This window comes from Fundulus heteroclitus, chromosome 16 (genome assembly GCF_011125445.2).
Source record: "Fundulus heteroclitus isolate FHET01 chromosome 16, MU-UCD_Fhet_4.1, whole genome shotgun sequence".
Classification (NCBI taxonomy): domain Eukaryota; kingdom Metazoa; phylum Chordata; class Actinopteri; order Cyprinodontiformes; family Fundulidae; genus Fundulus; species Fundulus heteroclitus.
The window spans coordinates 31653547-31673103 of NC_046376.1; the positions used below are offsets into that span (position 1 = coordinate 31653547).

At 42.2% G+C, this 19557-nt stretch overlaps 1 protein-coding gene across 1 annotated transcript; it reads left to right on the forward strand.

Moving 5' to 3' along the window:
• Positions 1–295: 295 nt before the first annotated feature.
• On the forward strand, positions 296–18358 carry cnn1b (calponin 1, basic, smooth muscle, b). The gene is made up of 7 exons (XM_012867908.3): positions 296–560; positions 14680–14801; positions 14901–14967; positions 15126–15263; positions 15908–16024; positions 16131–16277; positions 17583–18358. Exons 1-7 carry the CDS (start codon positions 501–503, stop codon positions 17823–17825), a joined length of 894 nt encoding a protein of 297 aa, XP_012723362.2. The 5' UTR covers positions 296–500; the 3' UTR covers positions 17826–18358.
• The last annotated feature ends 1199 nt before the right edge of the window (positions 18359–19557 follow it).

The window sequence follows — 19557 nt, forward strand, 5'->3', positions numbered from 1 at the left end:
TGTGACATTTAATATTCCAACAACGACACAGAGTTTGGTAGAAAATGTTTTCAGCCTCTGAGTGATAACAGAATATTCCATCCGAACTCGAGCAGAACCCATCCCTGCCTGGGCTGAAGGTGGAAAAAGTGACACTGATTAAAACCCAATATCCCAGCGATGACATCACTCCCCCTTTGACGGAGAGGGGGCCGCGTCGGGATTGGACGGCGGCTCCGGCCAATCAGAGCGCACGCACATGGGAAGCGTTTAAAAAGGTCCAGAAGAGAGTTGGAAAGCTGTCAGAGAGCCTCCACAGCTGGTCCGAGCGGCACCGCGGCTGACTGAACGGGCCGGTTTGTTGACAGAAGTGCAGAACACCTCCCGGGTTTCCCTGAGGACTTCCGCGCTGCGTGTTCCTGCCTCGGACAGAGCACTGCAACCTGTTTTCTCCATCTTTTCTTCTTTTTTTTTTTCTTCTTAAAGCCCTCAGCTCCATCTGCCAACAGACAGCCGGCAGAATGTCAACACATTTCAGGAGCGGCCCTGCCTTTGGACTTTCTGCTGAGGTTAAGAGTAAGGTATGTTGCTGCTCTGAGGCTTTCTCAGGATGGAGCCTGGACTCCCCAGGTGGGATCAGATGCACCCCACCCCCCCCCCCCCCCCCCCCCCACACACACACACCACCACCACCCCCAATCTGGTGTGTTCCCATGAGCGCCGAATCTTTGGGGAACTCGTGGGAACACACAGTGGCTTCTTCTTCTTTTTTTGTGCTCATATGGTTTCTGTTATGTTATATTAAAGCCTTTTGGCAAGGAGGACAAATGAGATATTGCAATGTAAAGTACAGGGGCTGGCTCCTCAAAGAGTCAGAAGAATGTTTCATTTGTGCAGATGATGGTGATGGATGACGCTGTGGCTCTGATTACATGTGTCAGATTAAAATGAAATGCTCCTGCTCTTTTTTATTATTATTATTATTATTATTATTATTATTATTATTATTATTATTATTATTATTATTATTATTCTAAAGGGCACAGAGAACAATCTGGTTGTCTGTTTAAATTTAACTGGAAAACAAATCTCTAAATCTTGTGCACCGGTGACGTTGTTGAACCCCTTTGAGTTTCAGCATTCCTTTTTCTTCGGTAGGAGTCTTATCGGCATCCCATGTCCTGATGTGGTCCTTTGTGTCCACTCTACCTTGCTAAAAGGCTTTAAACCCTTTGGATCGTCCGCAGGCCTGTGGAGCGGCCTTACGTCTCTCGTGCAGTCGTCTACACGTGGGTTTGGGTGTACGCTGGTACCTAATGGGGTCGCTGAAGAATGAAACCCCGCTTTATGATTGGTCGTTGTTGCACCGGGAGGTTCTGATCCAGATATGTTGCTGTTTTCACTTTCTTGGTTAACATTTCCAGTTCCATCTAAAAAAAAAAAAAGAAAAAGTGTTCCCCAAATCATGATGATGCTGCTGCCACCACCGTGTTTCAACGTAGGCATGGTGTTTGTTTGGTAGTGCATAATGTTGTTTGTGTGCCGGAATTTGCCCAAAACTTCAAGTTTGCTTTCATCAGACCGTAACAATGTCCCCAACAAGGTTTTGTAAGATTTTCAGACATATCTGGATTCTTTCGTGGGAGAAAAAAAAAAAAACCCACTTATGTCTTGTAAACTTGCTCCTCAGCCTTTAACGTACGGAGGATACAGAAGTTTCCTGTCGCATGTAAAACCAAACTGCTCTCTGTCAGAGAGTCAGCCTCCTAGCTGTCTCCCTGACCAGTTTCCATCTTCCCTTTTAAAGTAAGTTTAGAAAATGTCTCAATCTCCTTCTTTTTTTTTCTTAATCACTGATGGCTGTTTTCTCTCTGAGTTGATATATGTAAAGGGATGTTTGTACCCGTCTCCTGTCCCATATACTCATAGTGAGATCCTACTGATCCTTTTTCGGCGGCTTTAAAGCAGGGGTTCTATACTAGTCGTGATTTGAGTGTGTCAGAACGCTCACAGCTGAGTTCTGGACCACCTGATGACGAGCTAGACCAGTAAACAGGCCGTTCTTTTTGTAGATCCAAAAGCACTTATCACCTAGAGTGTGTGTTAGCCATTGGCCTGAATATTTTGTTGTTAATCAGATGAAAAACAACTGCTTTAAGTGATGCTCACAAGAATCTTAAATCTGCCCAGGTTCTGTTGAAGACCAGAGACGACACTGTCTGTGGCAACCCCAAATTAGCTGTACAATGGCTTCTCCTCCTCTGCTTTATGATAATCTGCCAAGTTGGTTAAGGAGGACAGTTTTGAGTTTAATTTGGGAGTACAGCCCAATATCATCAACCAAAGGATGCTAGGAAACTTCACAGAACGGAACAAAAACAAGATGGGTACTAGAACCCTGAGGAACTCCACATGATTCCTCTGGAGGTTCGGACATGGTCTGGTTTCCTTGTGCCTTACAGCTTTTACCAGATACAGATCAAGAAATGTAGTTTTCTCACGAGAACAAGAAAAAGACACATAGGTTGCGCTTGTAAAACTATAAAAAAAAACTTAAATATTCCCTTAGTGAACATAATGTTTGTGCAATAGCCACTTTGATGTGTAGTGTCCCAGTAGTATAGCCTATACCCAGTTATTCCCACTAGCAGAGAGAGAGAGAGAGGGAGAGATTTATATTTCACTGCAGGGTTCATTTGGTATTGTGTATATATTTGTTCCTCCTAAACAAGGATGAAAAAATGTTTGCTGCAGTATTATTAACTGTTTGTATGCTATATTCAGTCACGTCCATTGTTGTAAATCAAGAAGAACAGATGATGTATCGCCTTCGTTTATCCACTCCCTAAATTAATGCTCATGAAAAACCTTAGGAAAGTGTGTTCAGTGCCACGGCTTTTAGTTTGGAGGCGCTGGCACCATGTAGAGGAGATGCTTGACTCGTGGTGGGCCAAGCTCCTTTGCTGATTTTTCTCCTGATATATTGGTTCTCTTTTTATTTAAAAAAATATATATACACAGAACTCCCACAGACATAAGAGTTTCACTTTGTGTGTTTTAGATTGAGATGAGTTGGTATTAACTGTCGGAGGTTAAGTAGTGAAACAATGGGGTTCTTCAACATAATGGAGTAGGACTTGGTAAATGATTAATCTGTAGGTTGCATGCTGAGGTGCATAAAGCTGATAAAGAAGCTGCTTGCTTTGCCAGTTTCTCACCTGGCAGCGTGTGGACTGCTTGTCTTTGGTGGAGAACGCTGATTTTTGTTTTTATTTATTCATATTTTGTGGGGGTGGTTTTGGGCTGGCATTCTGACTCCTGCTCCTACTCTTTGTCAATTTGCTCCTTTTTGTATTTCCTAGCCTCAATTTGTCCCTCGCCACTTCAATGTCATATCTGTAAACAAACCATTTCATACCCTTCATTGAAACATTTTAATATCTTTCTTTATGGTCAGGTGTTTTTTTTTTTTTTTTTTTTTTATCATGAAAGTGTATTTAAACCTCACAAATTAAAGTTACTAAATACTATTTCCTGGAAATATAGTCATATTCAATCTATTTTAATATTATTGAGAATTTCATTTATTTCAGTAACTCAATTAATTTCCTAAGGGAAACACAATATATAGATTAGTAGACTGATGTGTGAAAGCCTTTATTTTTGTTAATTATATTTTGTCCTACTCCAACTAATAAAAACACGGTATTTAAGGTAAGAATATTGCATCAGACCAATAAAAAAATAAAAACATTTCAAGCAGAATAGGGCCTTAATGAAAATATGTTTAATACTGGCTTAAAGGTAGCTTTTTTTCAAAAGGTACTTTTTAGTCTGATGAAGAAGCCTCTTAGAAATACATATTCTAACATTATGCGTGTGTTTTACCCCCCCACCCCACCTTTCCATTTATTTTTGTTCTGATCTCTACTCACCCCTGCTTGCTTCCATTAAACATGACAGAAATGGCTACTAATTAAATCAAAATAACTCCAAGTAACGTCTTGCTGGTTGGTGTTATATACCGAATGTGTATAACTACTGTTTTCTTACAGTGGAATACAGGCAGAGCATAGATAATTGCTTGGCAGTTGTTGGTTATCGAGGCAGGTACGAATTGTCTTTCTGGTTGATATGAATTGAATGAATTGATGGCTGTTGTTGACGGGGGGGCGGACTCCGGCATGAAGAAACCAAAACTGCAAAGTTGTGAAAATCTCAGTTCTGGGTGTATGTGGCAGGGATTACTGAGAGTAAGATACACAAGTTATATTGTTACTCTTTTTCAAAGGAGACTGCCCCCCCCCCCCCTTTTGAATGGAACTTTCAAGTTGGTGTCTCCTTTCACTCGTTTTTTTTATTTTCTTTTTTCGTTTGTAGAGCTAACTGTTTTGTCTCCTTCAGAATTTGATTAGAAGTGTTTTTTTTATTGAGTTTATTTGTAAAACTACCTAATTTTGAATTATCTGTATCATGTTCTTTTGACAACACTATCTGTGCATCAGGAACGTAACAATTTGGGAGCTTGTCCGGGATTAAGGTACCAAAGATAGAAATATTGCAAACTTGATTAGTTTTATTAATGGAAATGAATCTCTGCTTGGAACGCAGTGCAGGAAATCAGAATCAGATATACTTTAATAATCCCAGAGGGAAATTACTGAAATAAAGAAAAAAACAGCTTGTGGCTGTTCCAGCATGTAGATCATCATCACTACTATTGTTCTGGAGAGACGTGCATTGTTCTACAAACAGCTCCATCACTCAGCTATAGTTTAATGTCATTCTGTTGCTATATGTGAAGCCTGTGTTCCTTTCACTACATCTACTTAGCAGCGGAACAACTGTTGTTTTTCGCAAACTGAGTATCATCGTGTAGAATGAGTTGAGCTTGAGAACTAAAATGGAATCAACATTTTAGTTTTGAGTCAACGTTCCTCTCAGGGTGATGCCTACGTTCCTGTGGGATGACATCAAGAGCAGAGATGCAACCAGAAAACTGACAGCTACCTCAGCATCATTTGATGGCCTTTTAAGGAGTGGCCAGGCTCCGGCCGGGAATTTGAGAAAGTGTCCCTCTCTAAACAGTTTACATCAGCGTCAAGAGCGACAAAACAGTGTCCTGACAGAACACAGGAGGTGGACTGGAGGAGGAGGAGGAGGAGGCCAGTCAAAAAAAAAAAAAAAAAAAAAAACCTGGCCAGCAGAAGATCATTTTAGCTAAGCACAAGCAGATCTAAAACGGTGCCGGTGGATGTACAATACCTTCCAAAATTAATCTGAACCCGTAAAGTATTTTACATTTCACCGTGCTAGGCGTTTTGTTGGGATTTATTATTGCAGACGGACACAATGTAGTGCCTAATTGTAAAGGGGAAGGAAAATATGACAAAGTTTTCAAAGTTGTTCTTTTACAGATAAAAATATGAAAAGTGTGGCGTATTCAGCAATCCCTGAGTTAATAACTTTTAGAACCACGTGGTGCTGCAACTATAGCTGCTAATCCCTACCAACATTGCCCAGCAGTCCTCTTTGCAACGTACCTGTATCCATCTTCATCCATGCTCCGATCAGCCATGCCCAACTTCCCTTTCCCTGAAGAAAAATATCCCCACGGCATGATGGTGCCAGGTTTCACAGTGAGACTCATAGCTATTTTAGGGTGATATGCTGTCCCAGTTTTCTGCCACAATAACTTTTGTAGTATTATATATGTGGGCATGGAAAAAAAGATGATTATCTGACCAGATCATCTTTGTCGACGCGTGTCTCCCCCCTACGTTGGTTGTGGCAAACTGCTCAGAAGATACGGCTGGAAACTCTTCATAAAGGCCAGGTTGGTGGGCACGAGTAGTAACGGTTCTGACACCAATTCCTCCATCGTGGGTCTCTTGGCTGCTTCTCTGGTTGATGGTCTCCCTGGCCAGCCTGTCAGGTTAGGTGGACAGCCACGTCTGGGTAAGCTTTGGAACTGTGCCATAACCTTTCCATTTTTTTTTTTTTTTTTTTTAACGATGAATTTTTATTTAAGAAAAAAGGGTGTTCCTATACACTGTGCTGCATCTGGTGTTGGTCCGTCCCTCCATATTGCCAATAAAAAAAAAAGTTCAGGGGTATGAATACTCCCACCTGGCTGTGTTTCTGTGCAGACATCAGATAAAAAACAGCTAAACATCCCAGGAGATTTACTGTCTGCATTTCTTCCAGGTGTGTGAGCTGCTTTGATGTCGGTCGATAACGAGAGTGATCGGAGAGATTCCTCTAAACGGTTGACTCCGTCCTTTTTTTTAGAGCGTTATCCTGTAACAAACCCCACACTAGAGCCAGGATGTGAAAAGCAAGGCCCAGCCACTCTCTGCTCAGGGCCCCCAGTGATGGTTACCTTACTTGGTGTGGCATGACTATGTATTGTATATTATGATAATTGTGGGCCATTATGAAGGGGGGGGGGGGGCTTTAGCCTGGCCTCATCCTGTTTATAGCATGCAGGATTACATTTGAGTGAAGTTTTGTCCTGCTTTCTGCCAGGATAAATCGTCTGTTCCGTTTTGATACGAACAAAAAAATATTTATACAACCTTTAAAAATATCTAAGGTTACAATAATAAAAGTGGCTTTGTGGCATTTTAGATTTATAAGTTAGGACTGATGAGACATTTCAGGTTGAGATTATACCCGTGATGTGAAATATGTAGAAACAATACGTAAATATATATATTGAGACATTTGGAACTCCCTTACTAGACAAGAGAACTGAAAATGTATTTAAGTGTGCAGTCTTCATATGTTTACATAAAACGTCTTTACGTCATCTCCTTTGACTGTAATTGTAAAATCCATAAAAAGATTTGCCATAAAATCAGGGGAAAGTGCTTTACAAAAGTATTCATACTGTTTGAACAGTTCACGTTTTGGGATTTTATGTGATGGAGCAAAAGTGCACAGCTGTGTAATAGAAAGTAGAACCACCTTCCACTGCAGTGACAGCTGAAAGTCTTTAGACTCGTGCTTGTGACCAGCTATGGCTGGGTGTCGATTTAAATTTCACAACTCTATTTTTGAACTGATCTGAAATTGTATTGCTGGTGTTACAAATATTTTTTACCTGTTACCTGAATTAAATGACTGTAGTTATGCAGTATATTGAAACTAGTATTATATTAACATTCAACAGCAAATGAATGCTGGTAGGTGAACCCCTGTCCCATCTCTTTAACAGCCTCTAAGCACCTGCCTTCCATCATTGCCCTGCGTTTAGCTCCAGCTATCTTCCATCAACTATAGCCAGCTTCCTTGCTGCTGTTGAAGCAAAGCATCCCCACAGCATGATGCTGCCACCACCATGTTCTGATGTGGGGATGGTGAGTTAAGGGTGATGTATTGTGTTTTTGCAACGCATTACATTTTGAATGAGGCTAAACAAATTAATTTTGGTCTCCCTCGACCAGAGCGCTATCTCCTACCTTCTTGCTGCGTGCTGTACATAGCTTGAAGCAAACGGCAAACTTCACTTCTTATGGCTTTCTTCTTGCCATCCTCCTACAAAGACACATTTTGTGGAGTGACCAACAAACTGTTAATCCTTGTTCTCTCTTCTTCTCTTGTTTCCTCGTTAATTTTCTCCAACAAACCTCTGAGGTGTTCACTAAGAAATTGAAATGGTACTCAGATGGACTCTTACTTATTAACTCTAGGTGACTGCTGGAGTTGTTTGGTTGCATTGGATTGTATTTATGTGTAACAGATAATCAGGATCAGAATGAGCTTGATTGTCATTTACTATTTTACACATGCTAGGAGTTTGCTTTGATGACCAGGTGCTACACAGAGAAACATTAGTAAATGTATAATATGGAATAAATAAAAACATGCAAGTTGTATCAGAACAATAGAGGAATAAGTAGGAATAATACAACTATGTGCAGAGGAAGAGCAACATGGCAGATATTTACGTGTGCATTATTCCGGGTTTGTGTTGTGCAGACGTATTACAATGGGCAACACATCTTCCACCAAGCAGAGCTGAATACACATGCGCACAACACGTACGTTTTATGTGTAAAACATTTTTTTGAAAACTATACCTCATTGTTCTTCCACTTCTTAATTATACACATGTTTATCTGTCCCATTTACATTTAACATTTGTGATTTTAGTAACAAAATGTAAACACATTCACAGGGTGAATTCTTTTATCCCGCTGTGTGTATCAGCCCCGCGTCCTCATATATTGTTTTATTTTAAATGGTGTTATTACATTTCTTTTCTTGAAGGCAATATTTTTAATATTTTATGTAACCATAGATTGATGGGAAAAGTAAGAAAAATCAGTGTCTCGAGAAAATACACTTAAAGTGTAACTCATCCCCGTACCAGAGCCATAGGCTGCCTCCTAAAACCTCTAATTATAGCTCCTAGCTCCTGTTCCTTGACCCTTCATGGGGTCAACGGTAAGAACACTATCGTGGGTAAGAATGGAGCTTCAGTCTGCAGTGCAGATTTCGAACAGCCTTTAACTCTGACATCATTACATGAAGGAACCGCATGATATTTTTGTTAATTTCCTTGAGGTGGGCTATGCTTATACGTCATGTCACGCAAGCAATTGTGGGACTCCTTATAGCTCCTTAGCGCCAGTAAGCTACCCCGTGAGGTTCCTATGCTAAACAAGCTATGAGAGGAAGCATACGTGCTCCTTTTCCTGCCTCCTCTCCTCGCTGCACTATTTGGACAGCACTTATCATGGCGACCGCTGATGCACTTCCACTTTGGCTGAAGAGCCCTGACCCACATAACGTTTTTCAGTTGCAGCCTTACTCTGCCCTATCTCATGCTTGAAAATTGTGCCAAGAGGAGGCGGTGCCCGGCGGACGATGAAACGGTGGTGGCGGTGGGTGAGGGCTGGGTGTGGTCTGGGCTACTAGTAAAAGTTAATAAAATGGTGAATAAACTAACTGAATGCTAATAAATCGCTAACCTGAAAATCGATAGAATGCAAAACTCACTATTCACACGCCTATTCGCTACGGAGGCGTATAACGGAGCCGCTAATATGCGCCACGGCGGCAGCACTACTGACACGTCGGTTTCTCATGATGACGACACAAAAACCAACAGCAATACTGATTTGAAATTCAATGCAAGATACCCGTTGAACCTTAGGAGGGCGCTACGCTGACGGTTTTAGAAACAAAAGCAGGATTTCAACAAATATGCAGTAATTTGTCCAAATAATCTCCAAAATATGTACATAGAGAGCACTGTACGACAACCATGTTAAGTTTATTAGCAAAAAAAAGTTGATTTGGGGTTGCGTTACCTCTTAAGTTTTTTTTTATTTGCACAACCTTACATTGTTTTGGCTGAATTAAAGGGCGGTTAGGAAAGGATGAATAAATATTCAAACAAAAAGGCGTGACATTCAGCTCAATTTACCACTTTCAGGAAAATCCTATTTCAGTACTACTTAAATTAAACCTGTAGTTGGCCCCAGACTTTGGAATACTTTGCCCCTCCATATACGAACAGCCTCCACAGTGGAGTGTTTTAAGTCTCGTCTTAAGACCCACTTTTATTCTTCGGCTTTTAACACCGCGTAGTTGGGTTAGAATGTGCTATATAAATAAAGTGGATTGGATTAGACAGATTGCTATTACAAAAGAGCTGTGTATCAAAACAAGCCGTTTCCCCTGAAAGAGCCAAACAAATGTTACCCTGGTCATGCTTGTAGGTTAATAGTGAAGATGGCAACCGGGTTAATTGTTCTTAAGTTGAAAATTATATATTTTTTTTAGATATTGATATGTGATGCCCAACAAATGGTCTATGACACTTTGGCCTTTTTGTTTGTTTAAATATTTATTCATTCTTTCCTAACGACCCTTTAATTCAGCCACAACATGTCTGTGGATATAGAGTAGGACTTTCTCACCAATGGAAAAATGACAAAGATCATTATTGCCCCCCGTGGCATTTTCTTAAAGAAAGATACTAAAATGGTTTGTTTGAGGCTTTGCACCATTTCAGTTACAGGATATGTCTACAACTTTGAGGATGCGTTACTGTTTTAGTGTGAAGCAAACAAAGAATTGGGGGAAAAAAATCTCTGCATTCATAACTGTTCAGTTTAGTCTCACCTGACCAGAGCACCTTCCTCCAAACATTTGGGGAGTTGCCCGTGTGCTTTTTGGCAATCTCAAAACGTGTCTTCTTCTTTTCAACACTTTTTCTTTCTGGCCACTTTTCCATAAAAAACAACTCTATGGAGTGTACAGTTTATTGTGGTCCTATGGACAGATATCTGCTGCAGAACTCTGCAGCTCCTTCAGGGTGACCTTTGGTCTCTCTGATTAATGCCCATCTGGCCCCGTCTGTGGGATCTGGTGGGGGGTCCTCGCTTGTCGGGGTTTGTTCTGTTAATATGTGCTTTCCATTTGAAGGTAATGGATCTGAAGGTGCTCTGAGGGAACATTAACCATGCATACAAGCAGAATTCTTATGGATTCTCTTATTTTTGTGAAAGCACAAATACCATCTCATCCATCTCAACTGGATGAGATGGAATCAGCCAATCATGTTGCGGCATTATGCTTTAAAGGCGGAGCATACAGCTATGACGACAGCAAGAGCTGCTGAGCTCACAGGCGAACCAAAATAAACGTGGTAGCGAAGGAAGACGGGCACGTAGCTGCTGTTATCACATCTGTTTGGCCAGAATCCACGAACAACAGCGAGAAGTGCCTTGACCAGCGTAACTTGTTGTGGTTTCTCATGGCACCTTCTGCTTATGACATAGTCATTTGATTCTGTGATTGGCTAAAACCAAACTTTGGTAGGCGGGCACTAGTGGTCGCTTCGCCCTATCAGCTCGGAAAGTTCTGCTGAATGTCCCTCTTTTCCCTGAATGCATTCAATCGGAGCATACACAGATTGATAATGTGTAGAATTAAACAAGAGTGCTACATATTATCAGTCTGGCTGTCCAGGTAAGGGGATCATCAAAGATGTGGAAATCTCTTTTTTTTTTTTTTTTTTTAAACTCCACCCTGACTTGTACTCCTCACCAACTTTGTCCCTGACTTGTCTGGAGAGCTCCTTGGTCTTCATGGTGTGATGCCTCTTGCTCAGTGGGGCTGCAGCCTCTGGTCCTTTCAGGAAAGGTGTTTATACTGACAGGTCACGTGACACTTAAATTACACACATTTGGACTTCATGTCACTAATTATGAAACTTTTGAAGGTAGTTGGTCGCTCCAGGGACTTTTAGGGGATTAATTGAAAATTGGACGGATACATATGCACATGCCAATTGTCAGTTTTTTTTTGTTTGTTTTTTTTCGGTTTTTATAAATATATAAATATCTTAGTTCACCAAGTTGGACTATTTTGTGCAGATCCATTGCATAAAATATGATTAAAAACATTCAAATTACAGGTTGGAATGTACGTAGCTAAACAGTTAAAAAGATGAGGGGGTGAATCATTTTGCAAGGCACCTTAAAGATTAAAACTACATTCTGAACTTAAGTTTAACCATTTCCCATTTATTGTTGGAAACCAGAGTATGTTCTCATGTATCAAATCAGTAAATTAAAAAGGTATATTAGTACTTAAAACCAGTATCTAGCTGATTTAGCCATCACAGGTAACATGAACACAGTTTTCTCCACCCAAACCTTCAACTATAATTGCAGTATATGTCCCTAATGCATTGAGGGAGAGTGTTCACTTCATGTAATTAGCATAGTTCTGGAAATGCCATGTTGCAAAAGCTGCTTTTGAGTGGATGGCGCAACAATTTGCATACTCGACTGCAGCAAAGATGGCTGCTGCAGTCTGACTAATTATGAAATGATCTGTTTAAGGGTATAGGTCAGGACTTTTCAAGTGAGGTGCTGGTAAAGGGTTATGAGCCATTAATGTAGAATCTACACTAGAAAACTCTCTTGGCCTCTTCTTTTCATGTAACCCCAGATAAGAGGCTGAATCTAGCAGCTGGTCTATGAGGGGCTAAACTGGAGCGGACTCCAGCCATCTTAAAACAATTTCATGTTCAAAAACATCACTGAGGTAAAAGGGAAGGCTGTTCTGTGAACCTTTTAACTCGTTGGTAATTTGGCATTAGGCTGTCGTTTGCAAAGGGGTTTGATGATTGTAAAATGGAAAATGGAGATCGCAGGTGTTGCGGCACCAATGATCTTCCTAAGTGAAACGTGTGCTGGGAACAGAACACGGAAAGGGTCACTCTCAGATACGGAGGTAAAGCAAGGATGTTAAATCACTTTCAGTGAAGAACATATGCCTGATTTTTTTTTTTTATGTTGGGCAGTTACTCTGACTGGAAACACTTCACATGTTCCCTTCAGGGTATGGTCACCTGCCATGGTTCATGAGCAAATAATGATCAGTTTATTAGTCAAATAATGGCCATCCAATGCAAATGTGATCACAGTTTAAGGAGTTCATTAAACACTGTTTGCATAAGACAAGAAACCCAACTTGGTGCTGATTCCTCTCTGACCAGCCATTAGATTTAGCCTCCGGGTCCAACTTATCTGGAATTATACTAAATGAAGATGCCAAGACAGTAATTCTACTGCTGGTAATTTATTGGCATCTTATAACCTTTTTAACTGAACGTCACCGCAAAAAAATCCTAAACAAATCAAAATATTCAGTTGGGATTTTTCTTTTGTTTAGAGAAAGTAGTTCAGTTTGAACTTGGGAGGCGTTCAGTCAGAACACAGCATGCTCCAACTGTATTTACCGGGTTCTGCTATGAAAAGATGCAACAATCTTAATTAAAAGTCAGAGTTAAACCGTCACTTGGAAGCAGAACCTGCCGAGCATGGCCTGCGTTTGTCAGATGTGGGCAGTCTGGCTAGTCGGTTCACTGTAAAAGGGCACATTCTGGAAAATCCACAGGGAGACGGGGAGGAGGGGTGTGGAGAAGAAGAAAGCATGTGTGAGAGAAAGAAATGTGAGCTAAGCCAATAGGAGTTTGGGAGCGAGACAGCCCGAATAGGGAGGGGGAGGGAGGGAGTGTTTTTAGGAGAGCTGTTTCTCCCAAGTTTGGTGTGATGGACTGGAAGCTCAGTTATCCCTGCTGCTTTGAAATACTTGTTTGGGTTGGCTGCATGTTGCCTGCTCCGAGAAGACTTATCTGCAGAGCGTTCAGAAGAACGTGTGTGTGTGTGTGTGTGTGTGTGTGTGTGTGCATGCGGGGAGGGAGCGAGGGATTGAGGGTACTGCCCTAAACCCAAGTGCCAGAATTCAAAGTATTAGGGCAGCGTCTTTGTGCCAGTAAAGACCTGCACAGAGAGCAGAACCGGGGGGGGTTGGAGAGGCTCGGGATGCAGGAATGTTCACGGGCCTTCTTCATTTTCATTTCACTTCCTGTTCTGTTCATGCACCTCCATTTTAAAGCACTTGTTATTACGCAGTAAGACTTCCAGGTATGCTGGGAGCCTTACTGCAGTGAAAGCAATGTCATTTTAGGAGCCGAGGCCTGCAAACGGGGATCAAGGAATCCTCTGCCACTTGCAAGAAAAACTCTTTTTAGAAACGGATGTATACCCTGATAAGACAAATTTAATTCTTAATTTAGGGGTAAAATTTAGGGGTGAGGGTGCATTTTGATAACTATGTAAGATTTTAATAATAATCTTTATTTGTCATTGTAACTTTTGTGCATCCCAAAGGAATTTGTCCTCCACATGTAACCCAGCCCTCCACTGTGCGACACCGGTGGGGAGCATTCTGGGGCCAAAGGTCTGAATCGGGGACCCAGAGTGCCAGTATTTCCTTCCACTTCACAATGTTGCACTGTTTGTAACCATCTAACACATGAAATGCACTGACTTATGGGGTTGTAACATGGCGGAACGTCAAAAAGTTCCTTGTTGTGTTGGACTTAAACACAAATAATGGGAAAACTGCATCATCTGTTGGGGGTAGCAGGATCGGAGCCAGTGATTTAAAGATCATAGGGCTGATGAAGAAGGCCGCCTCTGTTCTGGAAACCGAGCCTCTGGAGATGACTTGTGCAAAGAAGAATGTTTCATGAAATAGTGGACAGCTCTGACTGTCTATAGTACAACAGAGCTGCTTCACATCCGCAGTAACACAGGCCACTAAAGGAGACCTTCCTGCCCGCAACCATCACCATCCAGTGACCCTTTGGAAATTTTTCACAACTACAACCTTATATTTATTTTGGGATTAATATAAAGTGTTTTTAAATAGACTTGAATTTGAATAAAATTCAGATTAGAACAGCTCAGTCAAAATCCAGACCCAAATCCTGGTTGAGAATCTGTGTGAAAGGCTTGAAAATTGCCGTTTACGGGCGCTCTGGATGGCCCGTTGGTACTGGTGACAGAGAAGTGAGGTCAAAACAAAAATGGCTGAAACAAGATGTGGATGAATGGAGAGAAGGGGTTCTCTTTAAGCAAAAGCAAAGATCTGAAAAGTAGTGATTTCGATACATTAGCAAAAATGTCAAAGGTCAATTACATAGATTTATTTTATTCCAAAACAAAGCCAGTTCACAACATGTCGTCTCAAAAAAGAGCTCAATAAAACCAAATCTAATTAAATAGAAGTACTACTTTCTCACATTAATACACCAGAGACAGCCACATGTTCTGAGCATGGGTGCATTTCCCGTCTCGTACTGATCTACTGGTTTATTTTCCACAGCTGGCTGGGAAGTATGACCCACACAAGGAAGAGGAGCTGAGGCTGTGGATTGAGGACGTGACCGGCAAGCGAATTGGAGAGAACTTCATGGAGAGTCTGAAGGATGGAGTCCTGTTGTGCGAGTGAGCCGCCCGGCGTTAGACGCACCAAACTTCTCTATCTTACCGGGAAACCCTCCTTCCAACTGAAGTTCCCTTTCTTTCCCTCCCCTGTCTTCGTAGACTCATTAATACTCTACAGCCGGGCTCTGTGAGGAAGATCAACCACTCCAGTCAGAACTGGCACCAGGTACTGCAGCGGCACCACAAAACACTTTGATTTCTCCTGCATGACGTAGCTTACGCAACAGTGGCACAAGAATCAGAGATTCTTTGGGCCGAATCAAGGTCGACCCGCCTCCGCCTCTGCTCTGCTAACCCCACTTTAAATCCTGACCGCTCCCTCAGCTGGAGAACATAGGGAACTTCGTCCGTGCCATCACGGAGTACGGCCTGAAGCCGCACGACATCTTTGAGGCCAACGACCTGTTTGAGAACGTCAACCACACACAGGTTCAGTGTACGCTCATCACCCTGGCTGGAATGGTGAGACCTTGATGTTCACATCTGTAACCGGTGCATCTCAGTAAATTAGACTCAGCAAAAAAAGCTTGTTTATTTTAGTAGGTCAGGTTCCAAAGTAGAGTCGTTAACAAAACTAAAACCTGCAATTTAGCTTCTCAGAAAATAGAAATATTGCAGAACACCAATAAACCAATTTTATTGCAGTTATTAGTTTCCAGATGTTTAGATGGCAGACATTGAAATCCTCCACGAGGAGGATAAACCCCAGAAGGTCATTACTAAAGAAGCTGGCCCGTTAAAGTGATGCGTCGGTGTCTGGAAATGGGAAGTTTGGTGGAAGAACGAAGTGTGGCAGAAAAAGATGCACAACCAACAGGAACACCCACAGGAGAGGATTTTGGAGCAAAACCCCTTTTTCTTTATTGGCTTTATGCAATATTCTTATTTTCTGAGATAATCTTTGGTTTTAATTAAATTTATGCAAAATGTATCAAAAATATTAGAAGTAAATGGTTGAAAGAAATTACTTTGTGTGTTATGGATTAATTATGTTTCAGATTTTTTTTTTTTTTTTGGGACGCACTTGTATGACCACACGTTGACCAAAGACATTAAAGTGAACATTTTACATTTTCCTCTGTGCTCCTTCACCTTCCTATTCTCAGGCCAAATCTAAAGGTTTCCATTCAAAGTACGATCTAGGTGTGAAGTATGCCGAGAAGCAGCAGCGACACTTTGCTCCCGAGAAGCTCAGGGAAGGACGGAACATCATAGGCCTGCAGGTCAGAGAGGCTAAAGCCTGCCCACTTTTTTAAGAATTGACTTTAGTTTTAGCCACGCTCATCAAGGGGTTATTGATGTTCTAACTGGCGTTTATTGCGTTTCCAGATGGGCACCAACAAGCTCGCCAGCCAAAAGGGGATGACCTCCTATGGTACACGACGTCACCTGTACGATGCCAAGATTGCCATGGACACCCCGATGGACCAGTCCACCATCAGCCTACAGATGGGCACCAACAAGGGGGCCAGCCAGGTGCGGGAGAAACTTCTTATTTTACCCAAGTTCAATTTTTTTTTTTTCTTCAAGTTTCAGTGAGGGCTCTTTAAAAGAAAGCACTGTGTTTAAGCCATTTTAGTACTAGAGTGTTACTGTAGGATATAACAGAATAGTTATTGAGGGGTTTTTTTTCCATTTAGGCGATCGGTGTTAATTGAGGGACCATGTATTGGTCTTGTATGCAGTTTTTGAAAAGGAGCGTTTAGGAGAACATGCAGAACAAACATGACGTAAACTGAGTGTTACTTTAGATTGCTACAGTACATCTTGGAGGTACTTCTCAGATGTGGCTGCTACATTTGACACATTGTGAATATTCTGCATCTGTGTCGGGGCATTTAACTAGTCTTTACGACCTCCAAAGCGCTTTACACTACAGTCTAGTCATTCACACACACATTCACACCCTGACGGTGGTGAGCTATGTTAGTAGCCCTGGGGCAGGCTGACAGAGGTGCCATACAACGGCGCCACCGGGCCGCCAGCAGGAAATGCCGGTGAAGTGTCTTGCCCAAGGACACAACGACAAAGACAGTCAGAGCAGGGGATCGAACCGGCAATCCACCAATTGCAAGACGTACCCCCTAACCTCTGAGCCACCGTCGCCCCACCATGGGTGACAATAGTTGAATGAACTTTTGGCTCTCAAAGGCCAAAATAGTGCAACATTGGTGAAATTAATACATGTATAATAGTAGTGCAACAGTAAGACAGTGAAATTACATTAATAATTGAAAAATCTATTTTAAACCCTGAGTTTTGGCTCTCAAATGCCAAAATAGTGCAACTTTCATGAACTTATATAACATGTATAATAGTAGTCGGGAGAGAGAAGGCTGCATTCAAGAGACATCCAAACATCAAAATGGTATCGGTGCCCTATTTGTTGGTACTCTCTGATACCGATACCACCATTATAGTGCTGGATCGGGGCCCTGTCCCATACTGGTATCGGTGCAACACTAGTACCATCCCCACGATGGAACATGGCCGTGGCAGCATCAGGCTGTGGGAAAACTAAACGCAGGGACCGGAAAGCTGGTCAGAGCTAGCAGGAGGACTGATGGAGCAGGGCAGGGAAATCCGGTTGGAGACTTCAATACTCGCGGCTGTGATTGCAGTGAGAGGGTGTTGACTCAGAGGGGCAACATATGCACGCAACGTTTTGCTGGTGTTTATTTGTTAAAAGAAAAATCTTTAGTATTCAAGGTCACCCTGATCCTGAAACTGATTCAAACACGAAACTGAAAGCTCTCTTTCCAACCCCCCACCCCCCTTCAGGCCGGCATGAGTGCACCAGGAACCAGGCGGCACATCTTTGACAAGAAGCTGCAGCTGGAGAAATGCGACACCTCCACCATCTCTCTGCAGATGGGCACCAACAAAGTGGCCTCCCAGCAGGGCATGACCACCTACGGCCTGCCCCGCCAGGTCTACGACACCAAATACTGCACCAACCCCAACGACACATACAACAACGGGAGCGAGGTGGAGTTTGACGGATACAACCAGTACTCTGACTGAAGAAGCCACAGACAGCCCCCCCCGCCACCCCCTCCTCCCTTCCCTCCCCCTTTGCTTTAACGCCAGACAACCCACCACAGCTGTCTCTGCGACGAGCAAAGCTTCCCAGACTGTTATTTGACTCTGAATGACGTCATCCTTCTTTTTCTAAAAGTGTTTTTACTCCTAAGAAGTTTTATATTTTGCTTTTCCATGAGCACGAGACAGAATGTTGTTTACACTGGCCCCGCGTCGAAAACGTTCATGCTGCGGCCGACTTCTGCTGCCCTGGTTATTATTATTATTGGTAGGAAATAGCCACACAGCACACAGAGGTGGAGAAGTATTGATCTTTGCTATTTATAGTTTTTTGTTTTTTTTTAAATTGCTTTTTATTCTCGTTTTCAAAGATTTTAACTCTTGACGCCCCTAACTTCACATTGCTACCTTTCCAAACATGTTTGATCAGCGATGGAGTAGAATCTGAATGTTTGCGCTGTTGGGAACACAGCTCACGTCCACGTTAAAGCTCCACGGGCTGAAGGGTCCCGCTTTTTTTTTTTTTTTTAGATTTTTGACAGAAGCCTCAGATTGATCCATGCCAGGATGGATGCTGACGGAGCAGCGTTAGACGTCAAAGGAGGGTGATTTGTGTGGTTTTTCGGATGTTATGAGCTTCCAGGTTGTGTTCTAGATGCTTTTCAGTCCCGAAGAGTTCACCGCTTTCACAAAGGAACACGTCTAGGCATAGTGTTACATAATTAAAGGTTTGGTGAACGGATTTATCAGTAGTTTCTGTATTGCACGCAAGTCCACTTATGTTAGCCTTCATATGTTAGACAGCAGTTTCCTTTAGCCTTTTCTTGTAGTGGATTTTGACCTTAGTGTTGCTGCTTTAGTTGCACTTGAAGTTAGTTGTGTGCAGAAAACGGCGGTGGAACGCTACAAGCTACTTTTTTATTCAGATACTGTTTCTGGTAATATCCTGAACATTTGGGTGAAAGTACCTGCCTTTCAGCTGTTGCCCAAAACCGGTACGCATTAACGAGTTGATGGTTATTTGACATATTTGAAGCAAAATTGTGTTTCTCCTGGCTGCAGGATTTTTAATGAAGCGTCGTCTTGCTTCAGATGGCCAGGGCTTTCCTTAACCAGTATAACGTCTCTTCCCTGTGGAAGTCTCTAAAGTAAGCCCGTGTTTTATCGGCTCATGGATGCACCACAGCGTAGGGCTATAGGTTTGCAGCAAAACCATCTTTTTTCCCCTCATCCAAGTGTAACTTTCCTTGCTCCAAGAGAGGCCGCTGGGCATGGGAACGCCACCGTTATCAGACCCGGATCATTGAGTACCACCAGCGGCAGACGGTAGGCATTTCAAGCCCAAGCTGCTTGCTGAAACTTTGCATTAGAAATCAAGCCTAATGAGAATAAGTTCAAGAACATTTCTTGATCATTATCATTGTACCGTAAGGCTGAAGGTGCCACTCGCTGTTGTGGGATTTATTACCCAATGAGCTGTGATTAAGACCAGATGTGGTTTAGGTTAAACGGCCTTAGGCATTTTATTGGCTGTAGATTTCAACTGCAGCTACCGCTGTTGGAAGTGCGCCATCTAGTGTTGCTTGCATGTTTTTGCTGTATTATCAAACCACCAAATTGTCTTTTACGTCTTGTATTAAATTTAGATTGAGATTGTAGATTTGTTTTTTTTAACTGTGCATTAAACAGATTATTTGTTGTCCGAGCGATCACC

Coding starts and splice junctions, on each gene's coding strand:
- cnn1b (XM_012867908.3), top strand. CDS start 501: ATGTCAACACATTTCAGGAGCGGCCCTGCCTTTGGACTTTCTGCTGAG. Junction 16,025..16,130: donor GGAACATCATAGGCCTGCAG/GTCAGAGAGGCT, acceptor TTGCGTTTCCAG/ATGGGCACCAACAAGCTCGC. Junction 16,278..17,582: donor CCAACAAGGGGGCCAGCCAG/GTGCGGGAGAAA, acceptor ACCCCCCTTCAG/GCCGGCATGAGTGCACCAGG.